The 20,658-nt window shown below is 44.8% G+C and overlaps 1 protein-coding gene across 1 annotated transcript; it reads left to right on the top strand.

The window, feature by feature from the left end:
* Window positions 1-13,496: 13,496 nt before the first annotated feature.
* Window positions 13,497-15,075, top strand: LOC131916277 (C-C motif chemokine 3). Its single transcript, XM_059269586.1, has 3 exons — window positions 13,497-13,624; window positions 14,171-14,282; window positions 14,596-15,075. The coding sequence occupies exons 1-3, from the start codon at window positions 13,549-13,551 to the stop codon at window positions 14,684-14,686; spliced, it is 279 nt and encodes a 92-aa protein (XP_059125569.1). The 5' UTR covers window positions 13,497-13,548; the 3' UTR covers window positions 14,687-15,075.
* The last annotated feature ends 5,583 nt before the right edge of the window (window positions 15,076-20,658 follow it).

Here is a 20,658-nt window from a genome sequence, read left to right as displayed (position 1 = left end):
GATAATGACTGAGATGTGGTGTGTGTGTTTGTGAACCCGAGAGGAAGGATGCAGTGTTCACACCTGCTGGCACGGGATGTGGATAGGAACTCGCTGCACTGGACACCTCAGTGGAGCCTTCACGTCAGTCTTTCCAGGTTGTTTGGAATCTCTGGAACAAACATGGGTTGTGACCACAGACAGAAGACACTAACCACTCCAGACTCTTAACACACAAAAATACCATGTGATCAGCAGCATTCAGAAGGGTTGGTTTAGCCTACGTAGAACAAGGAAGGGATAGAAAAGAGAGAGAATGAGCATGTGAGTTGGGGTTCCTGATATTTTATTGGAATGATAAGAGGGGCAGAAAATGAAACCAAGTTTGGGAGACCTAGACCAAGAGTGTTCTAGTACACAAGTAAGGATTAATACCTAGTGATGAGTATGTGCTCCAGACAGAATGTGTAACCCTCCCAAGTATATGGGTGTTTTCCAACAAGTCCCTAGGAATTGCCTCATGTTACTAGCCTCTGGGGACCTGTGTAGGAGATGCAGCCTACCAAGGCTGGAGTCAGACTCAAAGTAGGGCAAGTGAGGGAAACTGGATGATGGACCCAGTCTCACTCATCTTAGTTCAATTACCCTGACTCACACGGTCAGCTTGCTCCAGACCTCACATTTCAGCATCCACACTCACTGACAGAAAACAAAAGAATGAAGAGGGAACCAGGCCTCTTCAGTGCTTCCATGTTAAATGCTGGGAGGGTTAGGGCAGCATCCTGGGGTCCTTCGTGGTCATTTCACAAAGGACAAGTTTGTCCTTCCTCGTTTTTCCTCTTCTCCCAAAGCCCAGACCACACTCCCTCGTCTCTGCTCCTCATTCTGCCCTCAGCCTCGTCACCTAGCTCCCTAGGTCTTGTGTTCTGGGTTCACTGACAGCACCCAGTCTTTCTCATGACCTCTCAGGGTGATGCAGCTTCATGGTCACACATCAAGGGCTTGTGTCTTACCTCTTGATCCACATGGACCTCATTTTCCAGGGCACTTCAATTCAGTCAACTTCCTACTCATGTGCTGTTTGTCAGGGCAGAGATGGTGGAGTAAAGCCTCCTCCTTCCCTCAAGGAGATCTTAGCCTCTTGATGCAGGGCCAGTGATGGAAACAACTGTCCCATGAGGTGGAACAAGGTGGCACATGAGTGACAGTAACGTGGCATCAGGGAGGCTGAGGATGAAGGCTGTCAATTATGTGTAGGTAGAGAGTTCTGAGGAAGGTTGGAACTCACTGTGCTAAGGAGGAGCCTCTGCCTACATCAGCGAGAGTGATCATCTCCATTTGACTGAGGTAATCAGAGCCACCCCCTCTGGTTCACAGAATTATGGTCGATATGAATGAATGGTTGATCTGTGAGTTGTAATCTTACTGTAAGCATGGCATCCTCAGAGAAGGTGAAGACTATTCTAAAAGGATAGAATTAGAGCGAGTCTCACACTACATCATATTGCCATCATGTTACAGACAGAAAAACTGGGGTATACAGAGGACTCTCTTAAACCAGTAGTGTGGGGCAGAGCCTGTCAGCAGTCTGACTTCATACTGGTCCTTTCTTCCAGAGGTTGTCAACTCTTGGAAAGTGGGAACTTGAGTCTTACGACTGTCTACAGGGTACTAGTGGGCAGTAGACTCTTGGGAGAGATTAAAGACTCCTGGAGGAAACAGAAGATATGTCTATGTGGATAGGCTGGCCTCTTCTGCAGACACTATGAGGATTAAGACTCTTAGGGAGACCACTAAGTATTGGGGTTCAAAAGTGGGAGCATGCTTGGAACTAGGGTGTTACTGAAACAGGAGAGCCAAGGCGAGCTGGGACACAGAGCCATTTTGCAACGACAATACACCAAGAAGCAATATTGCCAGTGTGGTATCTAAGTCACCTTGGGGAAATGGGAGCAGACTTTGGATTGTGGATGCAAGAGACAAGTGGACAGATATGCAGAGTGCAGGTTCAGAATGGTAGCAGAGGGCCCCAGCTGAAGGGCTCATCAGCAATCTCCAGACCCTGGCCACCAGGCCTTAGTCACCAGCACAGGCTGCACCTCTGCTGTCAGGCTGTCTGGGGTAGAGGGGAGTGACTTCAGAAGGTGCTACATTCCTGAGAGAAGCACCAGTCTCACCAGTATTTGGAGGATTCAGGAAACTTTCTGCATTTCTTAGGAAGTCTCTCCCTTTGATGCTCGTACATGTGTTTCTGCCTCTTCCCATTCCCCTGAGACAAGACAACAATCCAGTAAAGCTTTTTGAGCACCTACTATGTGACAGGCACTGTGTCATTTGTGGAGATCTTGTAAAGCTTTACTGAGCACCTACTATGTGACAGGTGCTGTATCAGTGTTAGAGGTCTTGTAAAGGTTTACTGAGCACCTTCTATGTGACAGGCACTGTGTTGCTGTTGGACTTTCCTATTTTAAGTGGTGGCTGCAAAGTGTTGAGAAAGACTCCCAAAAATGTGGGGCCTGTGAAGAGGAACAGCAAGAGTATAACAGCCAGAGCGTGGGGAGGAATGTGGTGCACGATGTCTTGGCTCTCGTACTCACGAACTCACTGCAATTATGCCTTTCTCCACAAGATCTGCTTAGGGTCGAGCCACCAAAGCAGTCAGAAGGTTGTCAGGTAAGCACTCATGGAGTCAGTGGGTTACCAGAGGGAGGGTGAGGAGGTGTGGGAAGAGAGTAGAGAGGGTAGGGGAGGGCAGGTGAGTAGGGGAGAAAGTAGGAGAGAGGGGTGGAGAGACATGACAGGGTTGGAGAAGGGGCATGTGAGGGATTATCACTGGGGTAGGGGGAATTAGTGGTGGATAGGATCCATGTATACACATGTCAAATCATCAAAGAATAAACAAAAGATAAAAATGTGAAGTATGATTTTTTTCAAAAAATTATATTAAGTTGTTTTTCTTTTACCAAAAATATGTGTGGTTGCAGTAAAAATTTTACAAACTATAGGAAGACATGGATCTTAAAATTCTCAAGATTTAATACTTAAGACTGAAAATTCTCTATCATTATGTACCTAGCTGTTAGTACTTAATAGTACTTTCTCACATCAACATGTCTTCACATTGTTAGTTAATATTCACCAGAGTTACTAAAGATTTAGTCTTTACTGAAATATAGCACTGATGAATACTTGGCATTCCACGGCCTGGAAGTACTAACATTTGTATTTAATGAGTCTAGTACTTAGGCAGGTTCATCCATTTGGTTGCTTGAACTTTTCTCTAAACTGAGCTGAGAACTGAAGGGTGATTAGCTAGTCAAAGAATAGGTGGTGGTTATCCAGGAAAAATGTGCTCTTCTAAGTGAGATATATTTATTATGTCCTGTTTCACAGTAGGGCAGGTAAAGACAATGGTAATGAACTGTATATTTCAACAGAGTAAGAAGAAAGGATTATGAATGTTTTCACCACCAAGAAATTGCCTGATAGAGATGCAGACCCTGATTTGGACATCATACAGTTATACAGATTAAAATATTACATGGTGCCTGTAAACATGTAAAGTCTGTGTTTCAATATAAAATTACTTTTAATTAAAAAACTGGGGATTTACAAAAACATGTAAATGAGAGGAATTGTGTTTTACACTTAACACAGCACTTACCATGAGCCAGTACTATCCTAAGTACTAATCTGTTTAATTCTCCTAGTGGTCCTTTGAAGTGGGCATCATTATTAATTCCTGTTATACATGTAGGCACTGAGCACAGAGAGGTGAGTAATCTACAGAAAAACACACAGCTGATATACCACAGATTTGGAAAAGAAACCAAGAAAGTCTGGCTCTAAGATAAGTAAGTCTGAAAAGGAAACTTGCTTCATTACAAATTTCTGTTAAAAACTTTAAGGCCACGTCCTGTCAGTGTGCCGCAGTCTCTTGGGTCACATGATTATGAACTTTAGAATCCATCAACATCCCTCTGTGTCTCTGTCTCTGTCTCTCTCTCTCTCTCATCTTAGAAGTTTGGTAATTTTAATAGTAGTCTTCAAGGAGATGGGGGTGGGGCAGCACACAGACACGTGTGAAGTGAGAGCAGAGGGGCACCAGGGAAGGATGGGGCAGCAGGAATGGGAGAGGAGCAAACTGATTTACATTTAAGGAATGAAGATACTGGGGGCTGGACAGATGACTCAGTGGTTAAGAGCACTGACTGCTCTACCAGAGGACCCAGGTCCAATTCTCAGTACCCACATGGCTGTTCACAACTGTCTATAACTGTATGGGGTTAGTTCCCTCTTCTGGTGTTCAGACAGACATGCAGACAAAACACCCATATATATAAAATAAATAAATTTTTTAAGTAGTAAAATTATATGTACACCAAAAACTAGAAATTTTCTTTATTGGCCTAAATATGGATCCCCATGCCTCCATGGGATGGACTTGTGCTCATGATGTTTCACTCTGCCTTGTGTTTTGCAGAAAAAGGATACTCTGCCTTGTCAAGTTGGCCCTCATCACCGACAGCCCCTGGTAGTTCCCAGAAGCATGGTCTTGGCATTCAGGAAGTCTGAAGAAAGGCTTGAAAGCCAGGGAGGCAGGCTTGGGCCAGGTCACAGGGAAGTTTCCCTGTCACTGGAAACAACAATTGAATGGATCTGAGGAGTTTCACCGGAAGAGCAAACAGTCTGGGGTTTTAGCAAGAGCACTTTGGCAGAGCTGGGAGGAAATCCTGCTTCTAGTTTGTTGATTGTGGCCCTGCTGAGTAACTCAGAAGGCTGACCCCAGCAGTGCGGATGTCAGCAATGTGGAGACTCTGCTGCTGCTGCTTTTTTTTTTTTTTTTAAGATAAATTATAACAAGGAGAGTTTAATGGGAGATGCATGAATCTCCCTGGGAAGTGGAAATAGAATAGATATCGTGGGTGGATGGTGTTGGGCGCAGATGGGGAGCATGGAGGGCGGGCATGGGAAAAGGAGGGATCAGGTTGGGGTGGATGGAGGGAGAGCGTATTGGACAGGGCAACTGGAATTGGAGCAGGGGCATCTCAGAGAGAAGCTAGAGACCTAGTGCAATGGAAACTCCCAGGAATCTATGAGGATGACCCTAGCTAAGACTCCTAGTAATGGAGGATATGGAGCTGAACTGGCCTCCTGTAACCAAGCAAGACTTCCAATGGACGGACTGGGACACCAACCCAGCCACAAAACCTTCGACCTACAATTTGTCCTACTTACAAGATGTGCTGGGGTAAAGGTGGCTCAGAAGTTGCGGGAGTGGCCAAACAATGACTGGTCTAGCTTGAGACCCATGCCATGAGAAGGAGTCCATGCCTGACACTGCCTGGAGGGCCAAACCCAGAGGCTGGATAGTCCAGAGACCTAGGATAGAACCAAACATGACTGGAAAAAAGTCAATGAAATGATTGCATTATTGCTATACTCATAGATTGGTGCCAAGCCCAATAGTCACAGAGGCTTCATCCAGCAACTGATGGGAGCAGATGCAGAGATCCACAGCCAAACATTAGGCAGAGCTCAGGGAATCCAGCAAAAGACATGGAGAAAGGAGTATAGGCCAGAGGGTTCAAGGGCAGCACAAGAAAACCCCACAGAATCAACTAACCTGAACTCATAGGGGCTCACAGAGCCTGAACTGACAGCCAGGGAGCCCGCATGGGGCTGACCTAGGACCTCTGCATATATGTTACTGTTGTTTAGTTTGATCTTCTTGTGGGACTCCTAACAGTGGATGCAGGGGCTGTCTCTGACTCTTTTGCCTACTTTTGGGACCCCTTTCCTCATGCTGGGCTGCCTTGTCCAGTCTTACTATAAGGGAGGTACTTAGTTTTATTGCAACTTGATATGCCATGTTTGGTTGATATCCATGGGAGGCCTGTCCTTTTCTGAAAAGAAATGGAGAAGGAGTGGATGCGGAGAGGGCTGGGAGGAGAGGAGAGAGGGGAAACTGTGGTCAGGATGAATATATGAGAGAAGAATAAATAAAAATAAAAAAAGAAATTATTTGAGGTGCTTTCATTTCATTTTATTTTTGGTTTGTTTTTTAAAGATTTATTTTACTTTTAATTTTGTGTGTGTGTGTGTGTGTGTGTGTGTGTGTGTGTGTGTGTGTGTCTATGTGTGGGTATGTGTATCTGAGAGTGGGTGCTCATAAAAGCCAGAAGCATCTGATGCCCTGGAGCTGAAGTATAGGTGGCTGTGAGCTGCCCAACGTGGGTGCTGGGAACTGAACTCAGGTCTTCTGCAAGAGCCCTTTCTTAACTTCTAAGTCACCTCTCCAGCACACCTTCACACCCCAGTTTTAATATCCAATGTAGACTAGGGTAGGTAACTAATAGATGTAGGAAGTTTGAAGTTGTGGGAGCAGAGAGAGGAGTCAAAGTGACTGTCACTTCCTGGTCTCTGGTTTGGAAGCTGGATAAGACAAGATGTTTTCTGGGGATAGATGATACAGTACTCCAGAGTGGATGGAGTCCAGTATCAAGATATACAACCTTATCTACTGTGGATGAACACATACACAGACCAGAGGAAATGGCAAGAACTTAGGCAGGAAGTGAAGGGCTCACTGCAAAAGGAAGAGATGGCATCATTGAGTCCTTCCTTGTCTCTCCTGGATGTGAGAAAGGGGCCCTCACTCTAGGATGCTGTTTCTGCCTTGATGAGTGATGGGGCCTTGTCTACTGCACCTATGGACAGCCAGAGGTACACCTAACCAGGGAGTTATTACCAGTTAGCCCACCCAGGGGCCACTGCTGCCAAACAAGAGCTGAGACTGATACCCAGGGAAGTGGGACCATGACAGGGAAACTAGAAGGAAACCAATTGGCAGAGCTGGATCATGGGAAGTGTGGGAAGTGAGAAAGGGGAACAGAACAGTTGGAGGCAATGACAAAAATGAATTTCCCCGCCAGAACTCCCTGGACTCATGTGTGGGATACTCTGCTGGACTGTGGTGGGTCCTTGAGAAGGCTGGAGTGAACTGGAAATCTAGGACACCAATTAAGCCCCTCCACACCAAGGGGGGATCCATTGTCTTGACTACTGGCTACTTTCTGTCCCAACCATCTAATCAATCTTGGTGTTTCCCCTAAAGATGAAGATCTTGCCACTATGATCTTTTTTTTTTATCCTTCTCTTCCTATCAGTATTTCAACTCTATGATGAGTTTTAAAGCATAATACATTTTATCCAATCTGCAATTTATTCACTTACCAAATATTTATTAAGCCTGACTACATGTCAGAAGTTGTGACTTGGTTGCAGATGCAGTAGAAATAATGCCCACGATGAAGTGTATTGCTGACCAGTTCTGTGTGTGACCCCAAGCAAGCCATCTTTCCTGGAAACATAGTCTGCCACCTAGAGCATTTCTAAGACTCCTCTAACTCAACCTTTCCATGACTCATCCAATGTGTGTGTGTTAAGCACATACTATACATACAAGCATTTTCCAATCCAAGTGAAAACAGAGTGAAGGGCTATTTCCTGGCTTGGGGATTGATATAAAAACTCTTACAACCCTATAGACACTAAGGATTATATATTCCATCAATCGCCTTCATTTCAAAGAATGAAATTCTAAGAATTAGAGACTAGGTCAGGAGACCCACCATGTTACATTCATCATGTGCTAGGATTTATTACCTAGACCCCACCAAGAAGACATGGTCTGAATTTGTTTAAAACCAACAGGGCATCATTCAAATTTTAAAACGAAACTTTACATAGATGACTGAGGACGCATTGCTGGAAGTGCCGTAATGCTGGAAGTAGAAAGTGTCCATTGCCGAAAAGTGACTGACTTGGCAGTTTTCGTTTCCTCTTCTAGCTCCCTCGGCTCTTAGAATCCAGCTCTCAGAAACTGAATCATAGGTATGAAGGTGGCTTCCTAAGAAGTGAGAGAGTGATGGGTGTGTGTGTGTGTGTGTGTGTGTGTGTGTGTGTGTGTGTATGACTGATGGTTGGGAGACAGAAACAGTAGATAGACAAAGAAACATGGTCTGTTCAGAAGGTCCTGATGAGATTGGGCACATTCAAGGTGGTCTGGGATGACTGTGCGTTGTTTTGAGAGACAGGGTCTCACATACCCAAGGCTAGCCTCAAACTAATTATGTAGCTGAGGATGACCATGAACCTCTGATTCTCCTGCCTCCAGCTTGAGAGTACTGGAATTACAGGCATGTCTAACCACTCTTGGTTTTCCTGGGATGTAGTTTCCAATGAAACAAGTGATTATGACACTTTTCTTTAGAACTGATAGCAAGTGGGAAGGAAGTTGGATGCCCCATCCCCGGTGAAACTGCCATTGCCCTTGATCTTGTCTTTGCTTTACGCCTCTTGCTACCAGCATTAGCAGTCATGGAAACAGAGCCTGTGTGCTTTAAAGACTAAAAGAGCCAGAGGACTGACTAGGACACGTGCTTCTAGAAGCACCAGTCCACAACCCAATGTGAATGGGGGAGATTTCACAAAGCCCCACCTGCTAGATGAAAAACTACAGGCAAGCTGTTGAGAGAGGGACAATCAGTTTTTTCCAGGGATGATCCTCCAATGGGTTATCCAAATCCAAGTGATCAGCCCCAAACACACGTACCTAAGAGCAATGCTAAATGGACCCAGTAGGTTGTATATAATATAATATAATATAATATAATATAATATAATATAATATAATATAATATAATATAATATAATATAATATATATATATGTATATAACAGTAATAATTATAGAAGAAGAGTTCATGAATTTGAGAGGGAGTTGGGGGCCATGGGAGAAGTTGAGGAGGAGTGGGAATGATGTACCACAGTATGTGGGGACCAGTGGAGTGTCAGTCCAAAGGAGGTCGGAAGGAAACCCAGTTCAACACTACTCAACAGCCCATGTTGGTTCAAACTTCTAGAGTCTGACACTGGGCACTTTATTTTAGGCACATTTAAGTATAGTACAGTTTCGGGGCGGAAAGTTTCCTGGTGTGACAATCCCCTGTGCACAAGGAAGCATAATTACATTGAAACTCTTCTCAAAATACATGTCACTTCTTCCATGAAGATGGGTTCTAGAGAGAGGCTACATGTGTTATCTTAAGGGCCCAGGGGAGAATCTGGTGTGGTCTTGGTCACACAGATAGCACAGAGGTCATTTGGGCTATTAGTCACTTCCTGTCATGGTTGTGGGATCTGGGGGAGCCCCTAGACATGCAGATTATACAAAGGTCACCTAGACTATTAAGTATCTCCAGTGGTGGTTGTGGGAGAGTTGGGGGAGCCCCTGGCCATACAAATAATTCAAAGTTCACCTACACCATTCTACCTCTGGTCTTGCTTGTGGGACCTTGGTATGGCCCTACAGAAAGCACAGATCACCAAGCTATTAACTACCTCCGTTCCCAGCCTTCTGGGTGGAAAACAGGTTATACATCTCTCCCATTGAAGAGATAACCCTGTGTGTTTAACATTTCTGGTTTCCCAGAGCTTGCCTGTGAGCACAGGACATCTGTGCTCCCAACAACAGTACTAATGTTCTCAAAAAAAAAAAGTTAAAAAATGCTATATGGTAACAATAAGAAATGTTTAAGGACATAGGAGTGAAGCACATTTTAAACCATTAAACTTAGCCTCTAGTCACTAGTAATTTATTTCCATTCCCTCTTAGATGAGAATTCTTTTTTAAACTTTATTAATTTTTATTGTATGCATATGAGCATTTTGCCTGCACGTATGTATATACACCATGTGACTGCCTTATGCCCGAGAAAGTCAGAAGAGAGCATCCCTGGTAACTACAGTTACAGGTCGTTGTGAGCTGTCATGTGGGTGCTGGATACTGAATTCAGGTCCTTTGCAAGGCCATCCAGTGCTCTTAACTTCTGAGGCATCTCTCAAGCCCCTCCTGATATGAGAATTCCTAATACGAAATCTTAGAATCAGGAAAGTTCAATCTTAGGAAGCCTTTGATGTTATAAACAGCACATCATATTATTGTTCTGATGGTGTTTCATTTCAGGGGACAGGTAGTGAAGTGTACCTCATTTCAAAATGCCTTAGAGGATGGGCAGGAGAGATAGCTCAGAGGTTAAGAGCACTGACTGCTCTTCCAGAGGTCCTGAGTTCAATTCCCAGCAACCACATGGAGGCTCACAACCATCTATAATGAGATCTGGTGCCCTCTTCTGGCCTGCAGGCATACATGCAGGCAGAACACTGTATACATAATAAATAAATCTTAAAAAAAAAAAAGAAGAAGAAAAAAATGCCTTAGAGGGCTGGCAAGATTTCTTAGCAGGCGACATCATTTGCCTCCTATGCTTGACTATCTGAGTTCCCTGAAATGAGGAAAATGATGAATGAATTCTGTCCTCTGACCTCCACATACATGCTTTGGCACATGGCACATGGCTTACACATAAACACACATGTAATATAGTGATAATAACGGTAATAGAATGAAGAATGAAAACCAATTGTAACTCTGTAACACTTGGGAAGGACAGAGTTCCTAAGGTGTGTCCTTGTTTTGCTTATGCCTGAAGCCCTCCACCATTTTCTTCTATCTAATCTACGCACTCCAATTCTTCTGGGGGAGATTTTTGAAGCCTCCTTGGTTCAGCCCACCTCAATTTAGTTTCACCATCCTGCTCCCCCAAAATGGTCTGTCATTCCACTGAACCCACAAAGTCACACCTTCCCACTCCATCCAGGTACATTCAGATCTTGTGTGATTTTTTTTTAAATTTCTTGATATTAATATAATTATATAAATTCCCCGTTCCTTTTATTCCCCCACACACTCCACTTACCCCCTTGTGCTCTCTCTCTCTCTCTCTCTCTCTCTCTCTCAAATTCATGACCTCTTTTTCTTTAATTGTCCTCACATATGTGTGTGTGTGTGTGTGTGTGTGTGTGTGTGTGTGTGTGTGTGTTCTTAAATACATAAATATAACCTGCTCAGTCTATGTGTCACTTGTATGCATGTTTTCAGGGCTGACCACTTAGTATTAGATAACCAGTTGGTGTGCTGTCCCCTGAGGAAGACTCTTTCTCCTCTCTTAGCATTCCTTAGCTGCCTCTAGTTCTCTGTCTAGTGTTGAGGCCTCCTACGCTTTCCTCCTTCCAATGGCTTGTCTATTGGTGTCGTCCTTGTTCAGGTCATGGTCAGGCAGCCATGTTGGTGGGACTTCACTGTAGCTTCTCTGATATTTCTAGGATCTCACTGCAGACTTCTTAGTCCTCTGGCCCTTACCATCTTTCTGCCCCTCTGCTGCAATAACCCCCGAGTACAGGAGCTGTGTGACTCTACAGCTCTACGTTTTGATGAGGTGTGATTTTTCTTTTTCTTTCTTTCTTTTTTCTTTTCTTTTCTTTTTTTTTTTTTTTTTTTGAGACAGGGTTTCTCTATGTAGCTTTGCACCTTTCCTGGAACTCACTCTGTAGCCCAGGCTGGCCTCGAACTCACAGAGATCTGCCTGCCTCTGCCTCCTGAGTACTGGGATTAAAGGCACGTGCCATCACTGCCCAGCCTAATGGGTAATCGTTTTAGAAGGTTGCTTTCAACCTCTGTATTTGCTGCTTTCAGCAAACGATATACATGCATTGTTCTGGATTGGGGACATGGAAGAATACATAATTTAATATTAAAGCTGTGCATCCTCTTAGGATGTAAATGTTGATTACATGGGAAATCCAAGACAAATAATGTTGATAGTTAGATTGTTCTCTTAAAGGCAGGTTAAACAAGCAGGCTGAGTACACAGTAGGAAGCAGTCTGAAGTCTTAAGTGATCTCAAGGTACATTATTAACTCTGGGTGTGAACTCCAGTAAAAGTTCTAGTCTCTTAGAATGTATGAGACATTTTTATCATAATATTGCATTGCCACAGCCTGCCTAATAATTCTAGTCCTAGAAGGCAGATTGGGGATCCCCAGAGCAAGCTGGTTAGCAAGACCAGCCATATTAGTGAGCTCTGGATTTGATTAAGAGACCCTGCCTCAAGGAATAATATGGAAGACTCATGGTGTTATAGTTCCTGACGTTAATCTTGGTCTCCCATATGCACACACATATACATACACTCACACAAAGGCAGACTACACATATACATACACTCACACACAGGCAGACTATACACACACACACACACACACACACACACACACACACACACACACACACTTGCTTTCAGGCATGGTGCCACATGCTTGCCATCCTAGCACTCTTGAGCCTGAGCCTGAGTCATAATTTTGACTACCTAGTGAGACCTTGCCTCCAAAAAACTGAAATTAAAAGTATTTAAAATTAAAACATTTGACAACAGCTTACTTTTAAACTGATGATATTGAAAAATGCTTTAAACTAAAAAAAAAAAATGCTTTAAATGAGTTCATGGGTATATAACTGACCTGGAAGGTAATAATCTCACTAAATAAAATAAGAAAATCTCAAAATATAAGAAAATTAATCACTCACAGGCCCATCACACAAAGTATTACTAATTCTTTAAAGCTTTTATTTCTAATGGTTTTTATTTCCATATTACTTATAATGCATGGGTTTGACATGGAAATCTGTGTATATTTCTAGAATTCTTTGCTTTGTAAAAGTTGTACAATTTTTCTTGACATTTTTAGCACTGATGTTATGGCTGTATTTATGTCATTTTTATTCATTTTAAGAGCTTCATAAATAAGCAATCCAATGAACACACTATAATTTGATTTATAAATCTTTCATAGTGAAAGTTCAGTCTCCTTAGTTCAGAGTTATAATGACACCTGGCCAGCTGTCTCTGTGTTTAAAGATACCTTCATATTTGGGTTGTTTCCACACCTTTCCTAGAAAGGCTTTTTCTAAATTAATGGGCATAAATATTTTTAGGCTCCTCACATATTGACACCCACACCTGAAGTATCATTATGACCCACAACTACTGTTTAACCCAGTGGCCTAGTCACTCTGTGACTGATGGTTGGACAAATATCTGAAGTGTGACCTCATGTTCCCCATCGCTCTAGCTGGGAATGCTTTAACTCCATCCCTCATGGTGGTGGGGGGAAGGGCTGTTGTGCCACCTTCTACAGCTATTCCGTCCGTGTGGTTAGAAAAGCTGAGAAATGACAGAGTTTCCGTTCCATGGCAAGGAACGGGGCTGGAGTGCTCATTCACAAAGTGGTTTTTATGAGAAGGGATCAGCTAAGAATAGCCCTGGGTTGACAGTGTCCTAAGCTCCTCCCGTTCATAAGAGAAACTATTTCCTCACAAGAAGTAAGAATAGGTCACGAGTTGAGAGCTGAGGCTCTATCTCAGTGATGCTATTCTTGGATATCCTGAGCCCCTGTGGTCACTGGGGACCCTGGGTTGTGCAATATTCAACATGACACCATTGCTGTTATTAAAAATTTCCCTCCACACCCCCGGATTCCATTTCCCCATCTGCCAGGGCTAACTATAAAGAGAAGGGGTACATGGCTTCTGACACCAGAAGGACACAAGTGGCAGTGAGGACCAGTCTCTGCTGACGAGCCCACACTCTATCACCTGCTCTGCGTCATGAAGGTCCCTACGGCTGCCCTTGCTGTCCTTCTCTGCACCATGGCTCTCTGGAGTGAAGTCTTCTCTGCACCATGTGAGTCCACACCACTACAGCGGGTGTCCACACCACTACAGCGGGTGTCCCCCACTCTCTGGTCTTGGGAAGACCACAACAGTTTTTTCTGTGGCTTTAGAGTCTACAAGAGAAAAATAAATTGATCTTTCTCTTTAAGATTTTTATTTTCCTCTCTGTGGGGTGGGGATGTCTAACCTTTTGTAGGTACCCGGGACTTGGAGTCACAGTGAGTGAGAGCAGTTGGTAGCATGCGCTTACCAGCCAGCCCTAGGATGCCTAAGGAGCTCTGTCTCAAGGATGCCTTAAGCCATGCCCCAAGTGTCCTTTTTGCTAAATTCTTGTATCAGAGAAAGCTGTGGAAGGAACATGGGGTAACCCACAGAGAAAGAGAAAGCCTACAGGGAAAGAGAGAGAGAGAGAGAGAGAGAGAGAGAGAGAGAGAGAGAGAGAGAGAGAGAGAGAGAGAAGAGACAGAAGACACAGGGGATTTCTGGTCCCAAATGCTGTCAGGGCCCTAGCCTTCCTCACCCTGTCAAGAACTCATTCTGACCTCCTCCATTGCAGATGGTGCTGACACCCCAGTCTCCTGCTGCTTCTCCTATGGCCGGCAGATTCCCCGCAAATTTGTCGCTGACTATTTTGAGACCAGCAGCCAGTGCTCTGAGCCAGGTGTCATGTAAGTTCTGTTCTCCTGCTTTCTCTGATATGGTGGGGTGTGGAACAGGGTGAGGGAGGGTTTCTCAGCCACAGGGAGAAAAAAAAATACAAAGGGAAGCCCAGGATCCTCTAAAGGGGGCCAGTGAGAAAGGCTGTCCAGAGCGTCACTGTGAGGACGAGTGGGATGGAGAAGGACATCCAGAGCGTCACTGTGAGGACGAGTGGGATGGAGAAGGACATCCAGAGCGTCACTGTGAGGACAAGTGGGATGGAGAAGGACATCGGACTCCCCATAGGATGCTCCAGTTCTTGACCCTCATCTCTCTCCACAGCTTCCTAACCAAGAGAAACCGGCAGGTCTGCGCTGACCCCAATGAAACCTGGGTCCAAGAATACATCACTGACCTGGAGCTGAATGCCTGAGAGGCTTGGAGGCAGCGAGGAACCCAGAAACCTCCATGGGCCTTGTGGGGAGCCAGGACCTAAGCCTCAGGAACGTCCCCGCCACCTCTACAGCTCCATCTCCTGCAAGCTGTTTGCTGCCAAGTAGCCACACCCAGGGACTCTTAACTTGAATTTTAATTTAATTTAATACTATTTAATTTTGTAATTTATTTTATTGTCACACTTGTGTTTGTGACTCTTTGTTCTGAAGACCTCAGGGCACTTCCCAATACCCATTCCCCACCCCCCCCCCCTTGCTCAGACTGTGTCTAGTGACAGCAAAGTGGCTGTCACCAGCCTGTTCTGTCTAGCTAGGCGTGGTGACAAGGTGACAAACTGACAAGTAAACAATGGATGCTTTGTCTATACCAGAGAAATAATAAATAAACTCTTTTAAAAGTGACTGGCATTGAGTTTTATTTTATTTTTTCTTTTTCTGGAAAATTGGAATTACTGGTGAAGAGGAATAACAGTAAATAATAAAAAGATGTGAGATAGAAGTTAGGGGTGTTGGCAAGGGTTGGGAAAGGTGAAGATGGGTGGGCTTCCATGGAGGCATTCACTTTGTACTAGACGTATGTTCTGGAACACTGAAGTGGTGGCTATTTTGTGAATCAACTCATAATGAATCTACTCTAGAAAAAGTCCATTTTTAAATAAATATCATCAAAGGGAGTATTAGTTATGCATACCACTAAATCAAGCTTTCTAAGAACAGTTTTGAGGATTACTCAAAACTCCGTGTTTTTTTATACATTGTCCATTCGATCTTGCCTTTCGTTTTTGTTTTGAGACAGAGTCTCACTCTGTAGCCCTGTCTGGCCTGAAACTTAGAGAACTGCATGCCTTTGCCTCCTGAGTGCTGAGATTAAAGGCACCACCAGGCCACACATCCCTCCCCACAAAGCTTATGTACCAAAGGATTGGTCCCCAGTACAGCAGTGTTCAGCGGTGACTGGTTCATGGGGGCTCTGACCTCCTGAACTGTATTGAAGTCAGACTTTACCAGGTTTAGGGAGTTGGGTGCAACTTCTGTGATTAGAAGCAAGACCTATTTCTTGGTTGCTTTTCTTCACATTTCTGCCATGATGAAGCCTCACCATTTGGCTGACAGTACCCTGGCCAACTTCAGAAACCAAGAGCAGAAATAAACCTTTCTTCCTTTAAGGTGAGTTTTTTGGGTGTTTTGTCACAGCAATGGAGAGCAGATTAAAACACCCGCCAGAGCAGTAGGACACCCTAGGCTGCACGATTAGTCATCTCCACCTGACAGAAAGGAATAGTGGGGCTCGGAAAGCTTAAGCAACCTGGCCAAGGTCAGAGCATAAATGATACAAGCGAGTTGCCCAACTCCGCTTTCACTTACAGACTATTCTCTTAACTATTGACCGGCAGCAATAGCCCAATCAAGCAACTAAGTACCCCAGACCAAGCAGAGCCAGTGGTCCAATAGAGAACCATAAATGGGGCTGGCAAGATGGTCTGTGGGTAAAGGTACCTGCCATCAAGCCTCATGACTTGAGTTTAGCCCCAGGACCTATGTGGTAGAAGAGAACCAACATCTTCAAATTTTCCCTCCACATGCACACAAAACAAACAAACAAAAGTATTTTTTAAAAAGGACAGGCTACCATTACGGTAGCCTCCTTGTCCCCGAGTTGGCAGGGTTGTAAATGACATTGTTGCTATCCTGAAGTTCCACCAGCAAAAGAGGCAATTACTTAAGCCTTACTTTACCTGCAAACTATGGAGCTGTCGGTCAACCAGCCATTTCTGTTCTAATCAGGGAAGCTGACATGAACGCTTGAGCTGCTTTTAAATATCTCATGGCTGTCCAGGGAGGCTCCAATCCAGCTGCCCAAACTGTAGGAGACTTCAGTCTACCTGCAGAAACTGCCACAGCCATCATGGCCACTGTGGAAACTCCTGCATAAGCTCCAAGGTTCATTGTGTGCATGTCTCTGTTTCAGTCCACTATGTGCGTGTCTCTGTTTCAGTCACCATCATTCCAGATACTCTGAGATCGCTCAAAAAGATATCAGTTTGCCTCAAGCAGCCCAACAGCTTCAGATGATATTGTCTATCGCTGCTCTGGATGCCCCTGTCCATCTTTAAGATGTCTTTAGGACAAAGGGAAGAAGCACGTGTTCATGACAGCTAGAGTGGACAGGCCCGGGACAACTGTACAGACTGAGGGCAATAAGCAAAAGGTGTGTGGTTAGCAGGCAGGAGGCTATCCATCTGCATGGCTGGTCAAACAAACAGCCCTCCTCACACTTATTTTAGATCAGTCTTAGATACCCTAAAATGTCCTGCTGTTAAGGCCCAATAAAGTCTCATCCAAGTGGTTTTATTGGTGACTTGCGGTCTTTTATCACTGATAAAGTGGGCTCAGCTGGCAACACAAAGCACAGACAAATGCAGGGCTGCCTGCTCTAGGCTCCGCCAGCAGGTAGCGGAGAGTCAGAGGGCTTCAGAGCGTGTCTGGAAGCAGTACCTTTGAGCTGTGTCTTCAAACAACAGCACAAGTTCAGAGAAGGTGAGAGCCCACAAAGAATGGAGAAAGGCCTCAGAAAACCAAGAGGCCGCAGAAGGCAAGAGCTGTGGTGGCAGGGGACTGAGAAAGAGCAGCCACCAAAGGTGACTGACAAAGCTGTAAACTTAAGTTCTAACCTGGTGTGTGGGGGGCCAGGCTTGCGGACACGGAGGGGCTCCCCTGGACTATCTGTGATTTCCATCTGAAGAGAACAAAAGAGTCCAAAGCAGATTGCTAAAGCGATGACGGTTCTCCAAAGGTGGTGCCTCACAGCTGAGTGAGCATCACCTAGGAACTAGAAACACAAATTCCAAGCCTTTCTCAGCCTTTAGGCAGTGGGGCCATCAAGCTGTGTTTTCATGAACCTCTGGTGCATGCTGTCATACACTAGAGTTTAAAAACCACTTAATGGCCCTTTTCTATTCAGTTCGTTCCATACTTCAGCCAGGACCATATTTCTATATGGTAGAGTGCTCTGCCCTTCTCAGGGTGCTTGTTAGCTGTTTTAAGGAGGACGACAATCCAACCTAAGTTGAAGAGGCCTGAGCTAATGAACCTTGACTGTCAGCTACAAAGCGAGCTGTGGCCCCTGGCGACCTGGATGCAGCTGCCTGTTGGAATCACATCTCCCTTAGATGGGTTTCCAGGAAGACAGCCAGAACCTGCCAGAGTTACATGAATCCTTTGTTTGTTTGTTTGTCCTCAGGGAAGAATGTGTTACAAAACGAAACAAAACTTTAGATTCTTTTCAATTTCACTTCCTAACCAATTACTGGTGACGGGTTTTGCTGTTTGCTTAGGTTGATCAAGGTACAGATGTCTACATAACTTCATATCAATTAAAGTTGGAGAAACACAAGGAAGGGTGTCTTCCCAAAGAAAATACCGGCCTCTGTTTTGGAGAAGGATATAGAACAGATTGAGGTGTGGGTTACTGTTGATTTTCTTTGCTGGCATATGAAGGGCATTCACTACTTGTAGGTGATGTATATATTTCTTCTCTTTTGTTCTGTAGATTAGAAAAGTTCAGTCATTGGGGGCCTTTGCTCTTGGAGGTGTTGAGTTGTGTACTTCCTGTTGCCCAAGGAGAGACCATTGTCCATATCTGAGGCTAAAGGAACATTACTACTCTTTATGGTGTTGTGGTAACCACCAGAAAATGATGCTACACACCCACTCCGGAACGCACACAGAGGGGCAGAGCTGGGCTGTCATCAGCACCACCCACTTCCACTGGCAGATGTGGAGGATGGGGGAAGTGAGCGAACTTCAAACAATGAATCACTGGTGGAGACTGCCCATATTGAGGAACACAGGGAGTCCTTTAGTAGTGAATGCACAGAAGGGACCTACCTATAGCTTCTAGTCCCTTTCTTTTCTGGGAACAGCATCTACAAAAAGGGATTGCGTAAGAGTCATCAGATCCCCAGATCCTGGGTAGATGGGTCTTGCTTAAAATGAGCTACAATTTGCATCTTGGGTTTTTCAAGTGTTGTATCATAATGTAGACATTTCTCATGACATCACACCATTTATAAAGGCTACCTCACAGACAACAGAATTTTTCTTAGCCATTTCTATATTGTTGATTATGTAAAGTACATCTAGTTTTAAATTGATGTAAATGTACTGGAAATTAAACATGTTGTGTGCATATGACCCCTCCCTCAGGGTAGGATTTTTCTAGGTAGGAAATAAATTCTCAGGTGCAGACTTCCTTGGTCAAAGGCTAAGAACATGAACTCTCATATCTGACAGGCCTTAATGCCGTTTGATTAGTGTACTTTGTGTGGGAGGCGGGGGTGGAGGGGTGGAGAGTGGGGGGTGCTCCTGAGGAGTCTCTCTGGAAGGAGCAGCCAGCTGAAAGGCTGGCTGTACTCTTGTTGCTTGCTAGCTCAGCACTTTGCTGGCACTGCTCTAACCAGGTCGGGGTGGAATCATATTGTATTCTCCAAGAGTTATGACATCTTTGCTTATTCAAATCTGTGCGGTTAGAACAGCTGTGGAATACGACAGAACTTTCTGCTCTCTAGGGGAAACTATGATTGCAGAACTCTAGTGAGAAGGAGCCCTCAAAGTGTGACTCTGGGATGACACTGACATTTCACCTCCTCGTACTGTGGAAACCACTTCCCTGTAAACAGCCCAAGTTGAGTGAGCACCTGACCTGTGCTTGCAGAAATTCTGAGCCCCGTGGTTACCCAAGACCCCTCTTGCATGTACAAGTCAACAGGATACATCTGTGCTAAAACACTTCCTCTCCATCACCCCCCAGCTCCCACCTCCCCATAGCCCAGGGTTTCCCTATTAAGAGAGTAGGATGCAAGCTGGCCCCAAGATGGACGATGGTGAGTGAGTGCCCAGGCTGCATCTCGTTCTGCCCACACTCTGAAGCCCTTGCTGTTCTCCTCACTCACCTGCATCTCCGTTCCTGGGCCTCCTCAGGCGAGTCTACCTTCAGCTGTGGTTCTTGTCTCTAGCTCGGGTTAGACCACATCACCAAAATACTTAGACAAAAGTAACCATGGGAAACAAGTTCACAGGGGATTTTCAAAATATCTTAGGCTATAGGTTTGGGAGGTTTTCTTTCTGAAATACTTCAGCTTCCTATTTTATATATCTCAGAAGAAAGGTTGAGGTCTTGTCCTATTTGGTACACTTGCATCCCAGCGGCCATCTGCAGATCTGTCAGGGGTGATCTGCAGGGTCGGTCTCTTCTTAGACTGGAGTTCCTCAGTAGAGCTGGAACAAGAGACAGATTATTCACTTAGTGTCATTTCCTGCAGGGGGAGGTAGTGACCAACTGTAAAGCAGGAAAAGAACTGAGAGGGGCCAGACGATTAAAGAGCAATCTCCAACTGCCTTCCGGTTCCCCCCAGTCCTTATCCTTGAGCTGCATTGGTCCCTCTACTTCCTTCTGATTTTATCATTGGCTAATAAAGAAAGAAAGAAAGAGAGAGAGAGAGAGAGAGAGAGAGAGAGAGAGAGAGAGAGAAGGAAGGAAGGAAGGAAGGAAGGAAGGAAGGAAGGAAGAAAGAAAGAAAGAAAGAAAGAAAGAAAGAAAGAAAGAAGAAAATAGAAGTGATTCATTTGTTTCAATGAAAACTGTCTTGTCCTCAGCCTGTGTCTTCCCTCGGAGTTGGCCCAGACCCTCAAGTTTCTGTGACCACACACCATCCCCCAGCTGGCCCCTAACAAATCCATAGGTGACTGTTGTGAATGTAATAGGCAAGGTCAGGTAAAAATGGGTCTTCCCGTCCATCTCTGGAAGAGGAAGGAAATGTAAAGTCACTGGGAATGAGGGTAGGAGAGTCTGAAAAGGCCCACAGGGTGGCTGTGGGTGGTCTTAGGGAATCTTGACCTTTGAGGATGCAGAGAAAGGCCAGGAGGGGACTTCCAGCCTGGCCTGGGAGCA

This window comes from Peromyscus eremicus, chromosome 8a, assembly GCF_949786415.1.
Source record: "Peromyscus eremicus chromosome 8a, PerEre_H2_v1, whole genome shotgun sequence".
Lineage (NCBI taxonomy): Eukaryota > Metazoa > Chordata > Mammalia > Rodentia > Cricetidae > Peromyscus > Peromyscus eremicus.
This window is presented reverse-complemented; position numbering and strand designations above follow the sequence as displayed.

Excerpts from the sequence above, each read along its gene's own strand:
- LOC131916277 (XM_059269586.1), top strand. The coding sequence starts at position 13,549 with ATGAAGGTCCCTACGGCTGCCCTTGCTGTCCTTCTCTGCACCATGGCT. Across the intron at positions 13,625-14,170 it reads TGAAGTCTTCTCTGCACCAT|ATGGTGCTGACACCCCAGTC; the intron begins GTGAGTCCACAC and ends CCTCCATTGCAG. Across the intron at positions 14,283-14,595 it reads TGCTCTGAGCCAGGTGTCAT|CTTCCTAACCAAGAGAAACC; the intron begins GTAAGTTCTGTT and ends CTCTCTCCACAG.